The sequence below is a fragment of the Protobothrops mucrosquamatus genome, unplaced genomic scaffold, assembly GCF_001527695.2.
Source record: "Protobothrops mucrosquamatus isolate PMUCROS unplaced genomic scaffold, P.Mucros_1.0 scaffold1173, whole genome shotgun sequence".
NCBI classification, from domain to species: Eukaryota; Metazoa; Chordata; class Lepidosauria; order Squamata; family Viperidae; genus Protobothrops; species Protobothrops mucrosquamatus.
This window is the reverse complement of record NW_015387387.1, coordinates 287,113-306,375: the sequence shown is the minus strand read 5'-3', so window position 1 is coordinate 306,375 and position 19,263 is coordinate 287,113. Positions and strand designations below refer to the sequence as shown.

General features: G+C 41.9%; 1 protein-coding gene across 1 annotated transcript in view; it reads right to left on the bottom strand.

The window, feature by feature from the left end:
* PRDM10 (PR/SET domain 10) overlaps positions 1 to 11,915 on the bottom strand; it is a 35,487-nt gene extending 23,572 nt beyond the window's left edge. The window contains exons 1-4 of the mRNA XM_015820747.1: positions 11,746 to 11,915; positions 10,444 to 10,608; positions 8,726 to 8,785; positions 160 to 427 (exon numbers count right to left, since the gene is read on the bottom strand). Of these exons, the coding sequence (XP_015676233.1) occupies positions 160 to 427; positions 8,726 to 8,785; positions 10,444 to 10,608; positions 11,746 to 11,838 (586 nt within the window). The 5' untranslated portion in view covers positions 11,839 to 11,915. The remainder of the gene's footprint in view (positions 1 to 159; positions 428 to 8,725; positions 8,786 to 10,443; positions 10,609 to 11,745) is intronic.
* Between the last annotated feature and the right edge of the window lie 7,348 nt (positions 11,916 to 19,263).

Genomic DNA, 19,263 nt, shown 5'->3' with positions numbered 1-19,263 from the left:
TTTTTTTGCTCTCTGCTTTCCATATACACTTCTTATATGCATGCACATGGCAGTTCTCTTCAATACAGCGTAAGGATAAAGGTAATCAAAATGATGTATTAAATCTGCATGCCACCAACGGTTTCATAACTTCTGGAAGGTTACAAGGCTTTGACTTACAGAGGTCGTTTGGGTCAAAAGGACGAGGTGGATCTGGGTCCCATTCCTCCATGTCTGTGTCTTCCCCTTCTTCCTCCTCGTCCTCCTCGTCCTCGTCCTCCTCTTCCTCCTCTTCTTCCTCGTCCTCCTCTTCCTCCTCATCCCCCTCCTCCTCATTTTGCTCTTTTGCTTCCATACTACCCAATGGGTTGTGCAAAGTTTCTAGAGAGCCAGGATCATCCACAGCCTCCATGGGAGGCAATGCTTGGCTATGAACTGGTATTGACACCTGAAAACATGGAGGGGGAGAGGGGGAAAAATCAGAAATAGTCAGCATGGAAAAACAATGCAAGATGTATTTTCTTCTAAAACCTAACATGGATAACAGAGAACCAGAAAACAAGAGGGAAAGAAGTGTCGGAAAAAAGAATAAGTGTCCCCATCTAGTTTTGGCTCTGATATTTCCACAAAACGCACCCCTTAACGAATTACTGCTGCAGGAAGGTGGACTTTAACAGATTGTCTACTCCTGCTTGGAGCCAGGTCAAGAGCTAACCAAAAGAGTGCTATTTTCTCTTCTTTTCCATCTGCCTGATCTTCTCAGCAGGACCATCCTGCTCAGCTTGTGCGATTCAGGATAAGCAACATCCACGTTTCAATGGAAACCGAATCAAAATGGAAATAATGCACATAGTCCAACTGCTAAAGTCAACTACAGCTGGCCCTTGACTCACAGCAGTTTATTTAGTGATCATTCAAAGTTACAACGGCGCAGAGAAGGAAAAAAAAAGAGGGCCTTTTTCACGCCGATGACCGTTGCAGCATCCCTGTGGACAGGTGATCAAAATTTGGGTTGCTTGGCAACTGGCATCCATTTATGACGGCTGCCGCGTCCCTGGGTCACGTGATCATCTTTTGTGTCCTTCAGACAAGCAAACTCAATGGGAAGGCCAGATTGACTTAACAGCCACGTTGGCTAATTTAACATTACTCACTTAACAATTGTGGCAAGAAAGGGTGTAAAATGGGCCAAAGCTCGCTTAACAACTGTCTTGCTTAACAACATAAATTTTGAGCTCTTAAATCCAGGACTACCTGTACATACAGGTAGCCTCTTTAAAAGGAAGTTCATTTACTATGCAGGCTTGACTGATTCGTACCTTATTTAGATTTAGATTTAGATAACCTTTTTTGTCATTTTTTCCTGTGGGCACAACGGCACACATTAAAAATGAAATTTAGCTGCTTGCTCTCAAAGTGTACACATACCTAACACACATTTAAAACATACTATATACAATATATGTATAGACCTACACCCTTACATATAGGTAACATATAAATATTAGTCAGTGTCCATCTTGAATACATAACGCAGTGATGGTGAACCTTTTAGAGACCGAGTGCCCAAACTGCAACCCAAAACCCACTTATGCATCGTCGGGTGCCGGGTGGGTGTGGCCCATTGGGTGGGTGTGGCTGCGGTGGTAACGGCAGACTGGATGGGACTAAAAAGTTCAATCAATCAATTCCAACTTTGCAAGATCTCTTTTTTCCCGCGAGAAGTTGAAATTGACTGATTGAACCTTTTTTTTTTTTTTGCACCCGGCGGCGGAGGCCTAAAGCGAAAAGGTTTTATAAAACCCAGCTGAAGGCCTAGGACTGGGGCGATGGCACGCGTGCCCACAGAGGGGGCTCTGAGTGCCGTCTCTGGCACCTGTGCCATAAGTTCGCCACCACTGACATAACAGAAAGAGGAAGCTTTAGAATTCATAAGGTTAATACTGTATGGAACAAAGCTGTGACTGAATTTGGATGTTCTGCTTTGGATACCATGAAGCCCCCTCCTCGCAGAAGGGAACAAGGAAAACAGGTTGTGAAGAGGATGTGTCGTGTCCCAGACAATCTTGTGGACCCTGCTCAAGCAACGTTTCTGTGCTATGTCCTGGATGGGGAGGGAGGGAACTGCCAATGAACTTTTCTGCCGTCCTCACCCTTCTCAGCACCGCCTTCCTGTCTGAAGCAGTGATGCTTCCAAACCAGACTGTGATGCTGTATTTATGGATTCAAAGGCCTCTCCTTAGACAGGCTTGTCAACATGGTGGTCCTGAACTCTTTCCTGCTCACCAGGAGTAGGCAAGTTGGCTCTTCCCCAGTTATTTCATGTTGAACATAGCCCATTGTCCAGAATGATAGACACTGTAGTTCCAAACATCTGCTCTTATTCTAGTTTTTGTCTGCAGCCAACAAGACTTTTACCACAGAGCACTCAGGACAAATAAATGTCAAAATTCTCTATTACTGGAATGGCCTAATCTCAGCAATGGCTTTAGGCTAATTACCCACAGTGAGAATACATTAAGGACTTGAGTTTACAAGACCTGCTTGTGTTTAGCCTCATGAAGAGGATTTACTATTGAGAAAGTATTTAACACAGCAGTAATAAGATGAGCTGCAAAAAGAATGCAGAAAGCATTAAATCAGAAAGGGGTTTTAGCAACTTGGTGTGTCTCATATTTATTTAATCTTAAAAGGAAGCCACTCAACTTCTCCGTTCCAACTGTTATTAGTTTGCCATTAAAATGTACCTTACAACAATCCTGCCTATAATTTTCTCATTCCATACAGCAAAAAAAAATAAAAATACTCGATGCACTTAAAGTAGTTAAGAAACAAGTTAATTAATGTTTGAACTTTTAACAACAAAAAGCAACCTCGTAATCACTAAAAGCCTAATTGTAAAGAACACTTGCACATTTCCATTTTGCCAAAGTACTTCTAAAAGATAACAGATCAAGCTGAAGCCAGTATTGTGTGAAACCATCCAATAACAGCTTAAAGAACGAGCTTCGGCAAAGTACTCAGAAAAGTATTTTTAGTTTGATAAAATGACACATCAAGGAACTTTTCAAGTTATTCTAGACGTGCGCTTGAGTCCGAGCATGGCTGGCTGAAGCCACAATAAAAGATGCCCAAATGTTGCTTTTTTAGAACTTCATATTTTGCAAAATGTTTCACCTTGCAAGAATACTAAATAATCCCCAGAAGCTTAATTTCCTTTCTATTTCTGAGACTTTCAATTGGGGTGGGTGGGTGGGAACACCGCTGCAAGTCATACAAAATTGAATAAGGGATAATTTCTTGCCCTTGATGAAATTAGTTTTAGTGGAGAGGCCAACCCAAGATGAAGCTAGCATTAACAAATGGCACGTTGCCAATTCCGGCATACTATACACACCACTCTTTCAACCCTCTGGGAAGGTAACCATGGTGGACAAGCCCTGGCAGAGCTTTCACACTGAGAATTCAATCTCAAAGACTAATTACTTGACCTTATTCTAAAGGAAATTACACACTAGTGACTAGTCCATGCCTTGATGAATAATAATGGGTAGCTCAGATGAGGCAAGACAAATGCAAACTATCTATAGCCCGGCCAGCAGTAAGACGCCCTGGAAGATGGAGCTTAGCACTACTTGGAGAACAATATAGGTAGTCCTCAAGTTACGACCACAACTGAGCCCAAAATTTATGTCGCTAAGTTTTTGTTAAGTGGAAATATATATTCGTTGAGTGAATCTGCCTTCCCCATTGACTTTGCTTGTCAGAAGGTGGCAAAAGGGGATCGCGTGACTTTGCGACCGTCCTCAATAGGAGTCAGTTGCCAAGCATCTGAAATTTGATCATGTGACCACGGGGGTGCCGCAACAGTTGTAAGTGTGAAAAATGGTCATAAGTCACTTTTTTCAGCACCGTTGTAACTTTGAATGGTCATTAAACAGTCGTAAGTCGAGGACTAGCTGTATCCTGGGCACGTATGGCTGGAAGCTAGCCCTATAAGGGACATATTTGCTAGTTCGGACATGCAAGGCTTTGAAGCCCTTCACGGTCAAGGCTGGTTTCTGGATTCTGGTTTCTTCAGTTTGGTTTCTAACATGGTTTAAGGCACTGCTCTACAAGGTATTAATGAACAAGATAACAGCAACTAAAAATAACAAAGGGAGAAGTCATCAGGAAGAAAAGGGAGAGAATTCATTGCTCCGCTTATGAATTCAGCCAGAATTCAGCTGTTAACCAATTTATATGCAAGGCACAACTATCAATGTAATGCTTGCTGCTACAGGCTATCAAGATGCAAGCAAACCAAGTCTTAGTACTCTCTTGTTTCATCCTTTTTACCTATGGTGGGAGGATCAAGAGACAAGGGACACAACAGAGATTTTCCCACAGAAGAAATATATCTTGTAACATCTGCAGGGCAACAGCTGTGCTCATAATATGGGAACTATTTGAAAACAGACGGAAGATCTTTCTCTGAAAATGCTTGGTTGATCAACAGTGCTGACATCTAGGCTAGGTTTCGAGAAGAGGGGTAAGGAAATGGCAAAAATACATTCAGATGCTTAAGAATGACAGGCAGGTTAGTCTGTCCAGTCCACAGATTGGGAGACAATATACTGCAAACCAACAACTATTATTCTTTCTAGTTTTGTGTTGGTGGATGGGACTGGTGTTCCCCACCTTTCCAGCTTTGGATTAACAGCCTAGCTCAGGGGTAGGCAACCTTGGCTCTTTTATGACTCATGGACTTCAACTCCCAGAATTCCTGAGCCAGCTATGCTGGCTCAGGAATTCTGGGAGCTGAAGTCCATGAGTCATAAAAGAGCCAAGGTTGCCTACCCCTGGCCCAGCTACATATTACACTCACCATATGGAAAGCATCCACGTTTTTGAGAACTCAGAAGGCTTCTTCCCAACAGCTGACAGTGGTGGAAAGTTGAAGGTGCCCCATTTGAAGTCATACTAAAAAGGAAAGAGACATTCTAAGTTATCTCAGTCATCTAATTTCCTCCAGCAGTTGGAGCACGGGGACTATTAGATGAATGAGATTAGCAACAACCATGAAAGTCACAAGATTGCGAGATCTCTTTCTATCTCAGTATGACTGTGGCAAGGTAGAGACGTGCTAAGCCAAAATGATGAACCCGGTTTTGGTTTAACGCAGGGTATGAATCCATTCCTAATAGTTTGTAAACCATAGTTTATAATTTAGCGTATGGTTGTGAAATTCTCCAAAAAAAAACCCCCACAATTTAATGTGATACGTGAACAAAGCCTGCAACCAACACCAACCAGTTTCTTTGTCTGGAAGAAGCCTTCAAAAACTGCTATCTTTGCAATCGATTGAGGACAGCCCAAGGATAAGAACTGTCAATCTTTAAACCATCATATTGTTAATTTGGAGGAGCACACAAACACAGCTAACCATCTTCAAACTACTTATGGTCAAATGCAGAATACTGAAGTGAGAGCCAATTCATTTCATCAGCCACTAATACAGCTGTCAAGTTATTTGTCAACTGTACAACAACCCCCCCCCCCAAAGCCTAGGGAGGAATCTTAACCTGCATCTATGTTCCTTTCACAGGAACTGCTTTCTCCTTAGGGGGGTCCGACTGTCAACTCTACAATGAATCTGGCTGCAACCATCTTTGTCGTTCTAGGTTGCCACAGGAGAGGGAGGGTGGATGAAGTATTTTTGCTAGTCTAAACATGAATAGATCCCATGGGAACCAAGGTCATTTCCACACCGTAGTGAAGAAGGAGGGACGTCCTACAAGAAAGCACGCCAAGTAGTTCTATTGGAGAATGTGATTTATAGCTAACTAGAAGGGTGGGACCTATTACACGAAGTTACTCTGAACCTTTGGGGGGGGGATTTTAGATATGGTTTCACCTTTGACCATACCAACATCATGTATCCAATAAACATGTTCTTTGAGGAAATCTCGTACCTCGGAGTTCTGATTTATTTGGTTCCATCAGTCGGAACCTTGACATTATTCTCATTAATAATTCTCCATATAATTGTTCTCCGTGTGGCTTAAAAACTAAAAGCGTCCCATATTTTGCCATTTCAGTCTTCTGATCTTGAGAGAGACAAGGAATTAAATAAGAAGCTACTGCTTTTCTCAAATATATTCTTTTCTCTTTTTGCATTATCCAGCCTTTACATCCCATGGCTCTCAATTTCATGCTCCTTCCAGTCAATTTCACACTACTGAGCACATCAAGCAAAAAAAAACTACTTTATACTAGTCACATCAGGAAATAATTGGATTTATTAGCCTTTATATTATATTCCAAATAAAAAGTGAGATAAGGGTTCAGCCCATATATATAAAAAAGCTATCTTTCAAGTGCCGTACAAGAATTAATAAAAATTAATAATTTGTGTTTATAATTTAAATCAAAGATCGTGGTTTCAGAAGGGGAAGCCTGGATTAAGTAATATAAATAAATATAAATAACCTTTGAACTAAATTTTCAGTAATAAAGGACTTCCACTAAAGGACTTTCCATTGATCTTTTAATGCTATTAGTGAGAGAGATTAAAGGAAATTTTGTTTAATTTTAATTTCCATAACAACATATAAATTTCTTATGACAAGTGAAGTTGATATGATTGAACCAGCATGATTTATGTTATGCATCCTGCATTAATTTCCTTTCCATTCTGTAATTGGTATTAGGTGCCTTGAGTGCTCTATAGATTGAAGGGTGGACAATAAATAAATAGATGAAGCAGGCCATGATTAACACTGATTAATTAGGCTGACATGCATGAGAGACAATGGCTACATTCATACAACTTTAGTAATCTACTATTTATTTAATCATAATTTTCTCAATCCGGCATAACACCCTTAAATAAAGAAAAGTGGCTGAGTGACAAATTATGGCCACCTGTAACTTAGCACATTGTTCAAACCTAGCCAATACTATTGTGGTGATAATCACAAGTGATAGAACTTCTTAGCACTGATGATGTTACCTAGTTGGATAATGAAACGTCCACAAGAAAACCACCAAGCTCAGAGCACCAAGGACTCCACAGTTCTCCTCCTCCTCCTCCTCTTCCTCTTCCTCCTCCTCCTCCTCCTCCTCCTCCTCCTCCTCCTCCTCCCTGCAAACCCCACTTCTTTCTAGCATTGATGATGTTACCTAGTCTAGGTAACATCTGCAAGAAAATGAAACATCTGTAAGAAAACAACCATGCTCAGAGAGCACCAAGGGCCCTCATTTCAACCCTGAGCTGCAAATATTCTCCTTCGTTGATGAAATCGGAGGAAGGCTAACTCATTTCATCCTTGTTTGAGGCAGGCCTTCCTCTTCAATGGCTGCTTATAATCAAGACCGCAAATAGCCAGCACAGCTCTTTCTAATATTTTCTACTTTTCTCTTAAATAAGCATGTACCACACTATCCTGATTGTGCTTTGTCTTCATTCCTTTGATATATCATTTAGGAATACGTACATTTCAATCCATAATAAAAAATGTGGACACCCCCCCCCCAGCCTGTATATACTATTTATGACTGTGAAACATCATAGTTGGGAAAGTACACCAAGCATGGTTTCTGGAACCCTTCCTATCCCATCTACCAATGGTGACCATAGGACAGGGGTAAGCAACCTTGGCTCTTTTATGACTTGTGGATCTCAACTGCCAGATTTCCTGAGCCAGCTGTGCTGGCTCAGGAATTCTGGGAGTTGAAGTCCACGAGTCATAAAAGAGCCAAGGTTGCCTACACCTGCCATAGGAAGAACTGGTACTGTCTTCCATGTAACAAGGTAACATGGTGTGTGTATATCGTGTATCAGTTTCTCCTTTCCCCTCTCTTGCAGCTGTGTGTGCATGTAGAACCCCAGGGTCAGCTATATAAATTCCACTTGATAACAATAGCGCTTCTGCTGAGCCCAGAAGATGCACCGATCGTCTGGAATGTTGCAGCATCTCCAGGGTCTTGTGATTTACATTCAGATGCTTGGCAACTGATTCATATTTATGATGGTCACAGTGTCCCAGGGTCATGTGAAGTGACCAAAACCTACTGCAACCACCCAGCAGACGGGAGGGGGAATAAAAACCAAACAGCCACCACCCCACATCCGCTGCCAATCCTCAACAGAAATGCCCACAACAATGAAAACCTCGGATAGGAGGAAGAGCGCCGCCAGGTGGGCAGGCAGGTGTCTTGCTCGGCTGTGGCTTGGGGGGCACTTTTTTCAGTGCCATTGTAACTTCAAACAGTCACTAAGCGAACGGTTGTAAGTCGAGGACTATCTGTACTTTATCACTTTTTTCCTTTTTTGGGGGGGGGGATCAAGTTTTTGACACCTTGCTAGGCGACTGGTGGTACTCAGATGTTGCCATATCCTAAAAGTGGTACAATGAGTGAAAAGGTTGAAAAGCCCTGCCTTATGCCATAATAAGAAATGCTGAGATTAGAACAAAAGAGTTGCCAACATTAGGAATTTGCACTGCCTATCAAACTAAGCCTTTTCCAGTATGTTTATCTCAGCTCACTCCAGCCAGATCCCATTCATTCTCAAACTTAATTGTTCTTTTGTTGGCTTTTCCTGCCACATCAAATGAAAATAGATGAATTCAGCCTGAGGAAGAGCCAGAAATGAGTGTGTGTGTGTGCAGTGTGTGTGTGTGTGTGTGTATTTATTAGCAAGATTTGTCTCCAAGAAACTCAAAGGATGCATTTATAAATCAAAGAAATGGTTAAGCCTTACCTGCTGCGTATCAGCATCTTGCTGAACATAGGTGACTTGAGATGGGTCTGTAAAAAGAGTCTTCAAAAATAAGTTAAGAAGGATTAAAATAATTTCAATATTCTTTGGATATTGGAAGTTTATAAAAAAAGGTATTGTTGCTAAGGGACTGATACTGGATGAATTTTTTGATAATGCCATATACCTTTGCCACTATGGTAAACTCTTAATATTCTATACATTTATATGAAAATACATTTTGTTTCAGCCTCTAAACCTCAACTGAGTTTTCAAAAGTGTGAGAGAACGTTAGACAGCAGCTTTTATCTAGAAAGCACTAATGTATCTTTCAAAGCACAGCTATAAATATTTGAAATTTAAGACTGAAGGCAATCCCATCACGTTGAAAAGGAACACCTGCATGGCGAGTTAGCCAAGGCATATAAAATGACGACATTCAAAAATGAATTTTGTTTAAAAAACAAGCTGATTCATAGCCTGATGTTTTATGAATAGCACATAATGCATTTAATTTTTTTTTAATGGTAAAAGTTGCTAGATTTGTACAGTCTTTTTAAACAAGGACATTCCCTAAACGCTTATTAAGATAGGTTTTTCTGAAAGACTATTTGTCAGCCATCCCATTATCGTACAAATGCATTGGTATATTCTACAGCCGGGGTCTCCAAACCTGGCAACTGTTAGACTTGTGGACTTCAACTCCCAGAATTCCCCAGCCAGCCATGTGGACTTCAACTCTAATTCTGAGAGTTGGAAGTCCACAAATCTTAAGCTGCCAAATTCGGAGATCCCTGCCCTACAGTAATGCGTTTCCCAGTTCATAAGAGCCAACTGAAAAGCCTAACAAGGCTGTCTTATGTCCTATGTATGTAAATAGGGTAAGGGCCTAGTTTAGTGGTGGAACAGCCACTTTGAATGAACAATATTCAAGGCCTGGCCTCACCTAGAAAGAATTTGCAGCAGAAATCCTGGAAAGCACAATGCAGACACCAGCTGCATTCAGAAAATGCTGACTTACAGATTCATCTGAACTCATTTCAATCCAGAACGTTGGTTAAATAAATAATTCAATGTGCTGTTGGGTTAATTCCATAAACAATGCTTAAAGAGGGATGTTGAATTTTAATCAGTATTAAGTCATCCAATCCTACTACTCGGTTTATGATAGCTAGTTTCCTCTTTCTCTCTCAATAAATCTGAATCATTAAGTATATTACCCTTGTCATGCATAGCACACAAAACCTGCCTAGAGGATGCACAGCAATCCAAGATAAAAGGACATTTAAAAGCCACAATTTTAAATCATTAGATTTAAAATTTTCCAAATGTCAGCTAACCCACTGTTAGAAACAACTATGCTTTGGTGAACTCATCACTACCGGTTCTCCCAATTTGATGCACCACTAATGACTCGGGAAACAGTATGTTAAGAACCCTCTCTTTGTCTGCCAATGCCATGATGGCTGAAATTAATTTTTCCTGCAGTTTCACAAAAGCAAAATGGACAAGCTGCCTATTTCAAAAGCTACCGGCTGTTTTTATTTACAACATCTTCGCCGTTATTTGGAGTGAAGAGGAAGGATTATGTACGGCTAAGAGCTCTTAGGATCCAGAAAGCTGTGTAGGTAGCTGGCCCTTGTCCTAAATGACATTATATCTCTCAGCAGTCGTGAATAAGCAGAACACCAGTGGGGAAGGGGGGGGAGGAAATCACTTGCCTGAGTGGCTTCCACAGGGTGGATGTAAACTAATGTGTGCTCTGAAGTATCTACAGAAGTGTAAGATGTGCCATCAGCTGTGTAGACCACTTGTTGGGAAGGACGATCTTGGTCATCACTGTACACAATCTGTGCCACTGTTCCATTTTCAGGGACAAAGTGCACCTGGAAGAGTATGGGAAGGAAGCAAATATTTGTAAGAAGAGGTAGAGATAGATAGATAGATAGATAGATAGATAGATAGATAGATAGATAGATAGATAGATAGATAGATAGATGGATGGATGGATGGATGGATGGATGGATGGATGGATGGATGGATGGATGGATGGAGAGAGAGAGAGAGAGAGAGAGAGAGAGAGAGAGAGAGAGAGAGAGAGAGAAGAGGCAGTTTGGTGCGGTAGTTAAGATGCTGGCCTAGACCCCAGGGGACTGTGAGTTCTAGTCCCAACTCAGGCATGAAAGCCAGCTCAGTGACTTTGGGCCTATCACCAGGAGATGGTGAATTCTAGTCCTGCCTTAGGCACGAAAGCCGGATGGTGACTTTGGGCCTATCACCAGGAGATGGTGAGTTCTAGTCCCGTCTTAGGCACGAAAGCCGGCTGGTGACTTTGAGCCTATCACCAGGAGATGGTGAGTTCTAGTCCCATCTTAGACATGAAAACTGGCTGGGTGATTTTGAGCCAGTCACTCTCTCTCAGCCCAACTCACCTCACGATTGTTGTTGTTGTGGGGAAATAAACTACGAGGAAGAAGGAATAATATATATGTTTGCTGCCTTGGGTTACTTATAAAGTAATAAAGGCAGAATAAAAATTTAATAAATAAATAAATATGTAAAAGTGTACAGGACACAGCTATCCAAGTCGAACAGATAAATAGGGCAAACATGATCCAATGCCTTTGAATGGGAAAGTCCAACCTACACAGTTCCTTTTTAAGAAACCAGAGCAGGGGGGAAATGTTAGGGTCCAGTCCAAAACTCCCAGCTGTTTCTGACATTTTTTAGCTGAGCTGAGAAATCGCCGTGATTCAAATATGGCAATCAAAGCCCTTTCTTAGGGAAATCTGCATATTAGGAAATTTCACAGCATCAAGTGAAGCTTTGCATCAATTGTTGAACTTCCCCCCCCCCAAAAAAAAATCAAACTGTGATGCACGTCCAATAAGAATCCATCTCACACCTTCCTCAAAAAAAAAAATCAATTTAAAATATGTGTTAAACTAGTTCAGAAAAACCCAATTCACAGATAGACTCATAAAGTTCAATAAGGAAAGAATTCTCTAATCGCTTTTGGTCACCTGCGTAGTGTTCTGGTCCTGCTCAACTGATTCAGACCACACTTGAGCAGTTTCCGCTTTCAAATCCATGTCATCTTGGCTATGGGACTCCATCCTGGGGTAGTTAATGATGCAACTAAGCTTGTCTGCAGAGATTCATACGTAGGTTGTACCTTAAATCAATGTACTATAATCTGTAACAGAGCAATGACAGAAAAGAAAATTGTCAAAGTACAGTACATTCAACCTAAAGATGAGATGCTTCCCTATTACCAGGGCATTTTTTTCTCATAGAACGCCCAGAATGGAGTTCCGGCACCTTTTTTGGATGGAACCTTGTAGGGTAGGCAAGGCAAGGCGGGTTGTATGACATGTGTGAGTTCCGGCACCTTTTTTTTTTTTTACAAAAAAAAAAGCACTGCCTATTACCATGTATGTATAAGGAAGAATCTCTGCAGGGTCCAATCTGAGTCACTCACCAGGACCAGAGGTTTAGCCTTCCAAGCTTTTGGACTTGTGCCCATCCTCAGGGAACTTCTCTCTAGCAGAGTGTTATAGAGAATTTTCCCGAGGACGGGCTCCAACACAAGTCTGAAAGCTCGGAAGTCAAAATCTCTGGTCTGACTCAGATTGGATCCTGCAACGTTATCCTGGGCCCAGAGATGCTTTTTCACGAGGCAACTGGACTTTCTTGTTTTTCTTTGAAGACGTTTCGCTTCTCATCCAAGAAGCTTCTTCCGCTTCTTGGATGAGAAGCGAAACGTCTTCAAAGAAAAGCAAGAAAGTCCAGTTGCCTCGTGAAAAAGCATCTTTGGGATAACTATGACCTGGATGACTGAGAATCTCCATAGACATTAACCCGGGACACGTATATTCACCTTCATTTGTGGAAGAATCTCTGTCACACACACAGACACCAATAAGAATCAAGCTCCTCGATTAATACAGGAGAGGTTAACCTTTTTTTTTATAGATACTATTAAGATCAATAGGAGACGATAACTGGGCTCATTCCTTCTGCTGGAAAGTTATTTTGCTAACTAAGATTTGAAATCTAAATCAACATTGACCGAATTCAAACATCATGCTAAGGAATAATGCCTGCTTGGTTTACAATATTACTTTGTGAGAATATAGCTATAACAAATTGAACCCATACTATAGACACGTGTAAAATCGCTTTGTATAGATATTTGTACCTTATAGGTAGTCAGAATAGAGCTGGAAGGGACCTTGGAGGTCTTCTAGTCCAACCCCCTGCTCAAGCAGGAGACCTTATACCATTTCAGACATGTTGTTGTCCAGTCTCTTCTAAAAAACCTCCAGCACCCACAACTTCTGAAGGCAAAGCATTCCACTGGTTAATTGTTCTCTGTTAGGACATTTCTCCTTATTTTCAGGATGGTTCTCTCCTTGATTAGTTTCCACCCATTGTTTCTTGTCTTGCCTTTGGTGCTTTGGAAAATAAATTGACCCCCCTCTTTGTGGCAGCCCCTCAAATATTGGATCACTGCTATCATGTCCCCCCTCCCGAGTCCTTCTTTTCTCTAGACTAGCCATTCCCAAATCCTGCAACCGTTTTTCATATGTTTTAGTCTCCAGGCCTTTAATCTTCTTGGTTGCTCTTCTCTGCACTTTTTCCAAAGTCTCAACATCTTTTTTTATAATACGGTGACTAAAAATGGATGCAGTAATCCAGGGGTGGCCCTACTAAGGTTTTATAGAGCGGTACTAATACTTCATATGATTTTGATTCTATGCCTCTGTTTATACAACCACTGATCAGGGAAGGACATTGTAGGTTTTCATGAGAAATGGCAAAGCACAAGAGGAAATGATCAGAGATTTTGCAAATGCTTTCCAAAACTGTTTTCATCATGTCACTTGGTTCCTCCCAAAAGAGCAGCATTATGCAGCCAAATCAATGCAGGTTTGGAGAGGAAAACGTCGATGGTGATCAGAACAGATCAGCAATAAAACTGTTTCCTAAGATGCTGAAGCATCAGCATTTCATTAAAATACTGCATTTGCTGTGGTTTCTGAAAATTCCAGAATATTGCTGCTCCCTCCCCGAGTCGGCAGAAACAGGAATAGTGTCTTTTCAAGACCATTAGTGCTTCTTTTCCCTCGCATAAATCCTAGAGTGTGCAGTCGTTTGACAGCTACCATCAGCAGGACGCAAAATACCTGCAGCAGTATGCTAGTGTCAGTTGGTGTTATGTCAGAAGAAGCGCATGGGAGCGGCAATGTGAGCGGGATGGGAAGCCATTAGTCAATTCTCTGGATCTCTGCAGGATGCTCAAGGCTAGCTGGGGGTAGCCGTGTGGCTGTGAGGAGAACAAGACAGCTTGAAAATATACTATGCCATTAAGAAGGGCTCAAAAGGCAAACGGGCTGGAGGATATGAATGCTTCACATCCACGCTGTGGAGAGGAGAGCAACTCACACCTCCTGACAGAAGGCAATATAAACCCTCCTCCACCCCAGAGAAAACACATCTTCTTCCTTTGCGTGGAGAAGCATGTTCCAAATTCAATGCCATGATGCCCTTGAAGCTACATCCAGCATGGTTTAGAGCAGAGGTCCCCAACCTTTTGGCTACCAGGGACCGGTTCCGTGGAGAAAGGTTTTTCCACGGACCCGGAGAGTGTGTGGTTTTGTGTGCTGCCTGCATCCCATGGATGGGGCTTTGCTTGTTTGTGTGGCCCGGTTGCTGGCATGCCGCAGCCCCGTACCAGTCCACGGACAGGGGGTTGGGGACCCCTGGTTTAGAGGAATCCTTCTTACAAGGAATTTGAGCTGATGTTTGGACCTTACAATAGGATGTTAAATTGAAGGGTGGTAGACCCAAACCAGTGACGGTGAACTTGGGACATATGTGTCAAAGGTGAAACACCATAATGTTTTTGGATGCCACGCCTACGTAACTTTGTGCCCAGTCCTTGCTTTTATGACCTTCACAGGTCTGTAAAGTGAAGGAAAGCTGAAGTGAGATCATAAACACAGTTGCCGTTTCACCTAGCAAGTGCTTTGCTTAACGACCAAGTCACTGGTGCCAATTAAGGTTGCTAAACAAGGATCACCTCTATAGGAAATCGGAGACAGAATAACACATTTGGGATAGAATAAGCAACAGAAGATTGATCCGTTTTGCAAAAAAAAATACTATGATCTGAATATCTCCATTTGCCTCATTAAATAATAACAACAATAACAATAATAATAATAAAGTTGGAAGGGACCTTGGAGGTCATCGAGTCCAACCCCCTGCTCAGGCAGGTAACCCTATACCATTTCGGACAAATGGCTGTCCAGTTTCTTCTTAAAACCTTCCAGTGTTGGAGCATTCACCGCTTCTGGAGGAAGGTTGTTCCACTGGTTAATTGTTCTGTCAGGAAGTTTCTCTTTAGTTCTAGGTTGCTTCTCTCCTTGATTAGTTTCCATCCGTTGCTTCTTGTCCTGCCTTTAGCCACTTTGGAGAATAGCTTGACTCCCTCTTCTTTATGGGAGCCCCTGAGATATTGGAACACTGCTATCATGTCCCCCCTCGTCCTTCTCTTCATTAAACTAGACATACCCAATTCCATCAACCTTTCCTTATATGTTTTAACTTCCAGTCCCCTAATCATCTTTGTTGCTCTTTTCTGTACTCTTTCTAGAGTCTCAGCATCTTTTTTACATCGTGGTGACCAAAACTGGATGCAGTATTCCAAGTGTGGCCTTACCAAGGCATTGTAGAGTGGTATTAATACTTCACGTGATCTTGATTAAATGATTGTCCAGTAGGACTCCAAGATCCCTCTGACAGTTACTACTATTGAGCAAGGTACCCCCTACACTATACCTATACATTTGTTTTCTTTTTTTTTTAGTAAGTTTACCATATTCAAAACACCCAGCTGTGAATCCATTTATGATTAGTAACCTCATCCCAAGCTAGTTGGGCATTGGTTGAAACCCAGGGTACCAAAGATTACGGCTCCTTATAACAAATTCAGGAATGGCTCTTTTATGTTCTTCTGTTGTGCTGAGGCTGGAATATTTTCTCTCACCGGGAGCCAGGTGCAACAACGGCATATTTTATTGTAGGCTGATTTCGTAGGTGGAATTATATTGTGGGTTGTCATTTGGCCTTTCAGGTGAAAAGGGGTTCACTGGGTTTAGAGGCAGTTCGAGAAACGCTTGCAAGAGGTACATCCCATGTTTTATTTCATTGTTGGGTTATGTAGGAGGGGAGAGCCTTTGGCAAGAGAGTGTCTCATAGTAGCGGAAGAGCTGAAATCACTATTGTATATACCAGGGGTCTTCAAACTTGGCAACTTTAAGACTTGTGGACTTCAACTCCCAGAATTTTTAAATATGCCTGTAGAAATGCATACGATCCATGAACAGTGGACATGAACCTCATGTGTTGTTTTTTATAAATATGCTGCTATGCAAACTAAATTCCTGTCCTCGCGGTATACATTAGGTTTGTGCAAATGCTGGTATTTGTAATCTGCAGAGAGCCTTGGAGGAAGAAAATGAGGTAAGGAAAAAAAGGAGATGTGCTAAAATGTGACAGCGTTTGGCTTCGATATTGTTGCAGAATTGTTTGAAATGCAGGCACAAAGGGCAGTGACTGGATCAGCCTGGAAACATTAGGAAATGCACGATGAGACAGCTCCCTCCCAGAGGCTATTTTAAATTTAGCTGTTATATTCAGCATCTCACAAGATGCTTCTGATCATGATGGAAGTGGTTTCTTTTTTTTTAGTTTGGTATTGTACTAAAATTGTGCAAAATCATTTGGGAAGGGCAGTTCCAAAATATTTGAATGGATCTATTTAATACTACATGTAAAAAATGTGAAAAATTCAATTGCAGCTTGGTTTCTGTTGGGGCACATGACTATCCTTAACGTTTGTTTGGCAGTGCTGCAAGTCTGGGATACTGAACAGATCCTCCAAAATAGCACAAAGAGGACAGGCAACAATGGATAGATAATAAGAGTTATGGGGTGGATGAGTTTGCACAGAATACAAAGCCGATTTCCACAAATGGTCGTTCAGTTGGAATTTTGAAAGCTTTGCAAAGATGTTTTGTTTTGTGATGCCCCTCGATAAATTTCTCATCATGACTTGGCCTGATTAAATAACTCATTCTGGTTTATTATGCACAAACCAGCCACAAGAGCGGTGGTGGGGGGGGTGGCCAACCTTGGCAATTTTAAGACTTGTGGACTTCAGCTCCCAGAAGGCCCATCAGAATGGCCAGCTGGAGAATTCTGGGAGTTGAAGTCCAAGGCCTTAAAGCTGCCAAGATTGGACACCCACTGCTCTAGAGTTTAAGAAATGATGGCTTGTGTGAAAGGGACATTGCACAGGAATGTGGTTGTGTGAAAGGGACACTGCACAGGGATGCCCTATGCCAGGGGTCTCCAACCTTGGCAACTTTAAGATTTGTGGACTTCAACTCCCAGAATTCCTCAACCAGCCAAGCTGGCTGAGGAATTCTGGGAGTTGGAGTCCACAAGTCTTAAAGTTGCCAAGGTTGGGGACCTCTGCCCTATGCTATGTTCTGAAGCGACCAACTTCAAAACTAACGCTACTTTCTCTTCAGAGATTAAAGTTAACATCCAAGCTGTTACAACTAAAATACAGTGCAGGTTAGTCCTTGACTTACAACAGTTCACTTAGTGGCCATTCAGAATTACAACGGCACTGAACAAAGTGACTTACGACCATTTTTCATACTTGTGACTGTTGCAGCGTCCCCGGGGTCACGTGATTTACATTCGGATGCTTGACAACTGGTTCCTATTTATGACGGTCGCAGCGTCCCCTGGGGGGGTGTCACCTGACCCCCTTTTGCGACCTTCTGACAAGCAAAGTCAATGGGAAAAGCCAGATTCACTTAAGGACCGCGTGACTAATTTAACAATTGCAGGGATTCACTTAACAACTGTGTCAAGAGAAGTTGTAAAATGGGGCAAAACTCACTTAACAGATTTCTCACTTAGCAACGTAAATTCTGGGCTCAGTTGCGGCTGTTAAGTCGAGGACTACTTGTAATCAAATATAGAGTCATTGTTCTGAGGTTCCATCAAAACCAACCATGAAAAAAGCCCACTATTTCATTGGCACCAGCGCGAAAGCAACTGCTGGTTATAAAACAAGGTACTCAGCAATTCAAAACACAAACACACACAAAACCACTCTCTTCTAATCCAGTGAAGTGATACATGATTAGGTTATGTTCTCTTCAATTGCACTACTTACTATGTCCGTAAACCCTTAATTAGTTTCAGGCAAGCTCATGATTGTAAAGGACTCTAACATGGCTCAGGTTATTAAATTTCTAGAACTGGCAATAATGAATAAAGAATTTATCTCAAATGCTTTCAATTATTCCGGAATTACTGTGTTGGCTAACTATCTTATTTGCACAATTTTTGCCAAAGGCGGGGGAAAAAAAGGTAAGTATTATGAGACACATTTAAAATCTGCTCTTTGCAGAACTACACACGTTTGTTCCATTCACGTAAGGCAGGGGTGTCAAACTCGCAACGTCACGTGATGTGTCGCGACGTATCGCAACTTTTTTGTCATTGCCGGCAATGAGGTTAGTGCGGTTTTGCTATGATGCGTCTGGCCCATGGGCCGGCAGTTTGACACCCCTGATGTAAGAGGTGACTCTACCTGTCCCATAGTTTTTATTACCTTGGAACAAAATGCCGGTTTGATTAGCTCAGAGTAGAGATACTTGATTCATCTCATCCCACATAAATGGTGGGTGGTTTGAGCAAATGGCTTTTGTCGCTTACATCTGTGGCAAATGCATTATTTGATAAATGAATTTACTATGATCAGTATGATTTTGGATTTGGCTATTTTGAGTTTTTGTCTCCTACGTTTTGAGGTTCTCTTAGGTTAGGCTACTGTGGTTCTACTCTTTCCTGGTTTGGTAATTTCCATCAATGGTGTTAAGAGTAGAGCCCAGCTCAATGGACATTCACTTGCCATGCGTCCACTTCCTCCTCCTGTTCAACTGTGACATAAAAGGACACTTACGACCATAATAGAGCCTGCCCATCAACTCTAAATCGTGACCGTTGTAAAATTTTACCTTTTTTTGCGGCAGTCATTAAGCAGACCCGCTATGGAAGCAGTTCGGCTGCAAACTGGAAATGCTGGTTTTCTGCAAAACCATGATAAAACATGGCCGTGCAACCACAGGATGCTGCAAACAGCATAAATGCAGCTGTGTTGCTGAGCACCTGAAGTTCAGTCGGGATGGGATGGGGAACAGACTGCGGGAACCTCAAATCCAGGTTGTACTGAGCCCCAAGGTAGGTCCTTCATTTGCTAAGCCACGGCTTTTCAACCTTTTCACCCATTGTACCACTTTTAGGATATGGCAATATCCGAGTACCACCAGTCGCCTAGCAAGGTGTCAAAAACTTGATGACCCCCCCCCCAAAATGCAAAAGTGATAAAGCACAGATAGTCCCCTACTTACAACAGTTCGCTTAGTGACTGTTCGAAGTTACAATGGCAC